The 6482-nt window shown below is 38.0% G+C and overlaps 1 protein-coding gene across 1 annotated transcript; it reads right to left on the bottom strand.

Annotated features, from left to right (window-relative positions):
* Window positions 1-489: 489 nt before the first annotated feature.
* On the bottom strand, window positions 490-2579 carry LOC147853919 (replication protein A 32 kDa subunit B-like). Its single transcript, XM_087332299.1, has 2 exons — window positions 2484-2579; window positions 490-673 (listed from the first exon to the last, which is right to left on the bottom strand). The coding sequence occupies exons 1-2, from the start codon at window positions 2577-2579 to the stop codon at window positions 548-550; spliced, it is 222 nt and encodes a 73-aa protein (XP_087188425.1). The 3' UTR covers window positions 490-547.
* Window positions 2580-6482: the final 3903 nt, after the last annotated feature.

The raw sequence follows: 6482 nt of genomic DNA, 5'->3' as shown, positions 1-6482 counted from the left end.
CGGTACACTTGTAATAGGATTGTTAGGGTTTTTTTGTACGGAGCCTATTCGGAGCTGGGATCATCTCTCGAATGATGGAAATATCTAGTTGGTAATTACTGGTCAGTGATTTTTTTGTCTAGTCCAATTCACGTACTGAGCAAAAAGAAGTTGGGGGGAGTCACCATTCCTTCATAATGGCCATGTATGTAAGACAAGCATAACTCACCCAGGAAATACCACGGGTGGTATGTACTAGTTTAAGGCCTGACGTACTTACTGAATTGAATTCATTTCCATGGTTTCTTGTGTGTCCGATCCATCAATCCTAAGAGACATTCACTTATATTTAATAGATTTTTTTTTTCTAGCCTATGAATCAAAGAAAATGATTGAAGTAACAGAGTTTTACTTCCACCCTCCCAGTAAAGTGATCAAGAAAAAAGGACAAATCGGTTGACCTTTCCTCCTTATTGGATACCATTCCAGCCAGTGTAACCTACCCCAAAGAGAACTATTAAGGACCAGTCCGAGAGAGTTGAAAATACTTAAGTGTCAACAGTAGGTTTCAGTTTAGTACATTGCTAACATCTACACCATCTACAAAGAAGGTGTCATGAGATGACTGTTGAGCAGCCTCACTGATTTGTTTTACTGTCAATGGTAGAAGTCCAGGATTTTGTGAGATAACATTCTGGAAAATAAATACCACCACTATCGAACATTAATCTCAGTATGACGTCCTTACTTTCAAGTCTTTAAATTAAACATCCAACATAAATCTAAATCAGATACAAATAAGTCAAGAGTCCAAACGTCTATATGGATTTGGATTTTGGATATCAAGAAGAAGTCTAGAGATGTTACAAGCATATACACATAAGCGCACCTTCATGTAACCAGATATAGATCCAATAGTTCATGATGATCATCCAGTCGGCTACTATATGGATAGCTACGTTACAGGCACTAGATGTAGCCCTATGTTAACTGGTAATCATAGAGCTAGCTACCTTATTGCACTTCTTACAAAATTAGAATCTGAGAGCTCTCTATTCTGTTGTAGCACGAGTACCACTTCCCAAGGTCAGTGTGTATCTATATTTCTCATGTTAGGAAACATGAGGATCTCTCACCAGCCAAGGACCTCACTGGCAATTGATCGGTGAAAAGTTTTTCTTTGGTTTCCATCCTCTAATTCCTCTCTAATCACTCTTTAGTCAGTTTTAGTCAGGTTGAGTTAGTGAATAGATGTTACGATCCTTACAAGTGACCATATCCAATAATTGTTCTCAAGATACTTAATACTGAGAACTATGTTTCTTCATTTGACATGCCAACTGAAGTTCCATTTGGATATCCAGCATATTCCACAGTGCTTCACCCTTCAAAGCAAAGTTTAGGACGTAATTTTAAGCATTATGTTTCTTCACTTGACATCCCCTTCAAAGTTGAATTCAGCTATATGGCATGTTTCAGGCAGCTTCGCTTTTCAAGTGGAACTAGGGCACCATCTCAGCTTCCTTTTTCCAATTTGATATGAAATTTTCATTTCTACATTTGACATGTCACTCCAATAAGAATTCTTCATTTCATATGAAAACCCATTCATTTCTTCATCTGACGTGCCACTACAAATTTTTGTAACTGCATGTTCACCTTGATTGTTGTTCACTGTGACAGGCTTTGCTCACTTATTTCTCAACCAAATGAGATAAAATTGAGCTCTAATTCATTGAAACGCTATCAAATTTTTGAACATGCAATGGATACATTTAAAATAAGGAAACAAATCCCTATTTTGCAAAATAATGGAAATTTTCACATTTTCTATTAAAATCATATAAATTTGTGAGATTTCTCATCATATCTTTTTGCATGCTTGAAAGGGGACCGTAGCCAAGAAATGCATAGGTTTCTTACAAAATTAATATAAGTGTGGTATATCTCTTTATTCCATGCATGGAAAGGTAAGTTGGCCACAAAAAGTTGTCCATTTTCTACTAAATTCATGTCTATTAACTTCTTGCATGAAAAAGGAAACTCAGCTCAATTCAGAAAGAAAGTTCTTCTTAAATATTGCACGTGAGAGATAAAGCTTCCTGTGGACACATAAATTACAACAAAATTTTTATCATATTGAGTTTTCAAGTCATAAATCTATTGAAAAACAAATGCAATCCATCAATATGTTTTTGCAAACAATAAAGATTCTAAAATAAGTATATGAAAAGAACGAAGGAGAGATTGATAGCTTACACGCATGCGAGAAAAGCCACACATATATACCAAATCATGAATAGATTGTGCACATACACAATTAAAGAAAAAACGTTATCATATTGAATTATTTTTCAAGACAGAGATCCATGACGAATTGATTCAATCTTTTCAAGTTTATTACTTCACGCGTGGCGAATTCTAGAACAGATATACCTAAAGGAAAAGAGAGAAGAAGAAGAAAAAGGGAAAGGAAAGGGTTGGAGGAGAGATTCGTAGCTAACCTTGATATCACCAAAGCCATTTCCAGATTGAGATGGCATGAAACCTCCACCAGCGTGGAGAGATCCACCTTCAGAGTGGCTCTGATAAGCGTACATATCTCTCCAACAATGACTATGACTCCGTCTCTTCCACTGTCACTGTCTGTGTCTAGGTCGCGGTCTGTGTGTGTGTGTGTGTGTGTGTGTGAGACCGTCTTCAAGTGCGATGGCGATCACTGCGATGGGATGAGTTTTCCCGCCCAAAGTTTTCATGCGATGGCGCAGGTGAGTGAACGGCAGGGCCTTTTTTGGGCGCGTTCACACCTTGACGCCCATTTCATCATCATCGATCATTTTTTTAACAACACTTTTATTACTAGTGGGAATCTTCAAAGTGAGGTGAAAACCCACAAAGAATAAAGAGAACTCTACAAGCGTCGATTTGACACTAAAATGCTTAGAAGCACTCAAAGTAAATAGTATAAATTTGCAGTGTGATGTCTCTAAGTTGCAGACAATCAAACAGAGATTGCTTGAGGAATTGGTTAAAGAAGCTAACTTTATGCAGTAGGTTTTGATCAAAGACCTTACTATTGCAGGCCGCCTATATGGACTAGATTGCAGAAAATCTTGTCCATTAGAAAAAATAGTCATTGTTGGATAGGGACCTTCAGCCAAGAAATATGTGAGAAAGAGATCATATACATATATCACACTCACTTTAGTTGCGAGTTCCCACCCAAAGTTTTCAAGCGATGGCCAAGTGAGTGGATGGCAAGGCCTTTTTGGTTACATTCACACCTTGGAGCCCATTTCATCATCATCGATCATATACATATATCACACTCTCTTAACTCCCTCGCAACTCACAAGTAGTGTGCGTGTGTGTGTGTATGTTTACAATATCAACACCCATGTTGTCAACACCACCAATGAGAGGATCTTATGGCAAGGTCATCCCACCCCGACCCTTTATTACGTGTAGTATATAACATTGGCCAACATTGTGGCGACACCTCTTTGGGCAGTTGCAAAAAATACCAATTTGGTTTTCCTTTTATATGTGTCAGTGTGCATTGTCATGATACTCTGTGAAGGCCCTCACACGACAACCTCTTTCTTGTATACTTTGATTATGTCATACACCTCGATATCTAAAGCAATCAAAACTTTGCTTGACATGATGGAAGAGGGTAGCAATTCTAGCTCCACATGAGAAAACCCTCTAAATTAGTGATAAGATAACTACACTTGCAACATGACCTTATGAATGGCTTTAACTACTGTCCATGTAATGAATCTACGGATGTTGCATCCTCCTAATCATTGTACATAAAAAACATATTCCGTCTAACGTGTATTGATGTTTAAAAGTTGTGTTGTTGCCAAGAGTAACAAGCCTACCATTGCACAACAAAGGAACACTCCATCGTCATAATTGAAGATGAGATTGTCATCTTGTGTCCAACACTCATTGCCACCATAAAATATATCAGGCAATGTGATGTGTAACCAATACCTTCACCAACAACCAAGCTCCACCTAACTTATGATAAATGTCATTATTGCATCTGTATCGATTCTCTATAATCAAATTGTTACGGGCATGACCATATAATATCTCGCGGTGAGAATTTACCGTAGTCTTCTATACACGTGGATAAGTGTGAGGGTTAAACGAGAGTGTAAAGAAGGGGATGATTACTTTTAATCCTCAGGATTGAGACAACCCATTAGGCCAAGTGTGAACTTGCCTGGGGGCCTGGGGTATCGCTATAAATATGAGGCCTAGCTACCCTCATTTGATCATATCTTGACTACGTCGAGACTCTATTTCTTGGTGGGTCAACTCTTGTAGCGAGTGCACTAGCACCAAGTACGACTCAACGCCACGACGGTGGTATGGGACGCCGATCGAGGCTCTAAGTCCGTCTCGATCCCTTCGCTCGGGAGTGGTCAGGTGGATCGACACCCTTCTTTCTCTCTCTCCTTTCTCTCTATCTATCTTTTATCCTTATCATATGCTTACATTAGATCATAACTCTAATATTTGGTATCTGAGCTTATGTTTCTAATGTTTCCTTTGTTTGTTTTTGTCTTCTTGATGGATGGTGATCGATCGACGTGTGGTCGACCTTGATCCAGATAGCGATCACCAAAGGAACTTCGGTAACTCTTTCTTGTTTTTTTTTGTATTTTTTCTTCTCCCATCTAATCATGTATATGGTCAATAAGAATTTTTTTTTCATTGATTCAATGATGTTGTAGTGGTAATTAATTGGTTGTATAAAACGTTTACATATGTGTATGAGGTCAATACCTCATTTGACATATATTTAATATGTGATTAGTGTCGTATGTGTACGAGGTTAATACCTCAATTACATTCACATACATATGTTACGTATACGTATGAGGTCAATACCTCGATTTTTTGTAAATGATATGCGTGGTGTCATATGCGTAAGAGGTCAATACCTCAATTGCGTATTATGATTAACCCTTATTGTTGGATGTTTCGTGTGCGTAGAGGCTATATGCCTCGATTACGTGTCTCGATTTCATCATATTTTGGTTATTTGATATTGCGATTTTTCTTAATATATGCATATGTGGTCATGTGTATACGTATTTGATCGTATATGTGTGATAAATATACATATGCGTATGTTAGTTATAACATAATTTCTATATCGAATGTTGTCCTTTTCGGGGAAAGGATCTTGGTGTCCATCCTCACATTTTTGTGAGAATGGCGTAGTCATCATCCTTTTTTCAACAATCTTTTTTGTTGACATCCCTGTTGTTCACTTTGATTTCGTTACATAACGAAACGATCATAGCTACAATGATGGTGAGAACGTAGGGCTTGACCCACTTCATGTGAGGTCGCTCCTAGGACACACATATCCAACATCCCTCCCTCATTACATGGATACGATGCCACCATGAGATCATTCTTACGAAAGGCATTCGTAATTATGTAACCAGGTGATGGGCCACGTGGGCCTACTACGAAAAGAGGGCTCATTTGGCTTGACCATTAGGTTGCACTTTGGCGTATGCCATCGTAATTATGAGACTTGAGGTTAGGTAACGTACCAACATAGTTTGTCGTAAATGAGGGGGAAATAAGGACTCTTGACATATATGTTTCTTTTAAAAAAACATATATGAGCAAATGCCTCGCATATCTCTAATACACATAAAACATTAAACATTCAACACGAGTAACCTATTTGGTTAGCTCAAGTGTTTAATGCATTTGTTCTTGAGGTGTCGAGTTCAAATATGACCAAGACCATACAACATTGTTGATACATATGACTATAATACAGGTTTAGACTTTAGGTTTAAGTGCACTTTGGGGTCCTCGTAATAGGACTTAAAGAGCCGAAACCACATATGTGGGCACAGAAACATAGTTTGTTGTTAACATTTTTTTCGTGTATAAACTATTCATGACGCAAACATACATGGTTGAGCCTCGGGGAGCCGCCATGAAAAAAATCGATATAGAGATCAGGGAAAGACATTCATTTGTCACCTCCATGGTTTTTAAAACACCTTTGTGTTACCATAGTAACTTGATATTGAACCTCATCTCATACGTCTAGAGGGGTATTGACGTGAGATCATGATATCGATTAATGTTGGCCCATGATATGTTTGCATCACGACTTGATGTTATGACTATTTGCCAGACTTTATCCTATTTCTTTGCTAGAAATAATCATTCAATGGCTTAGAATAACAACCCGATGTCATCCGCTCAAGTGGAAGGAACTCAAGGAAATCCTCCTAAAGCAATCTCCATTGAGTTGTATTTCTTACAAATACAAAATTTCCTTAGTTCAACCGTTCATCAGATGTTCGAACTTCGGCAATCTCAAAGTGCTCTTGAGGCACATGTCATTAGTTTACAACGTGACACTAATAAACCCGATGAGCGTTAGGGTGAACCATCATTTGTTGTAAAGCAATTTACAGGAGCAAAAAATGAAAGAACCGAAGAAGTAG

This window comes from Azolla caroliniana, unplaced genomic scaffold, assembly GCF_043228905.1.
Source record: "Azolla caroliniana isolate FFs.n. ecotype wild unplaced genomic scaffold, voAzoCaro1.0.p SCAF_16, whole genome shotgun sequence".
Taxonomy (NCBI): Eukaryota; Viridiplantae; Streptophyta; class Polypodiopsida; order Salviniales; family Salviniaceae; genus Azolla; species Azolla caroliniana.
Note: the sequence above shows the minus strand (reverse complement) of the source record. Positions and strands in the feature narration are given on the sequence as shown.

Excerpts from the sequence above, each read along its gene's own strand:
- LOC147853919 (XM_087332299.1), bottom strand. The coding sequence starts at position 2,579 with ATGTACGCTTATCAGAGCCACTCTGAAGGTGGATCTCTCCACGCTGGT. Across the intron at positions 674-2,483 it reads ATGGCTTTGGTGATATCAAG|AATGTTATCTCACAAAATCC; the intron begins GTTAGCTACGAA and ends TTTATTTTCCAG.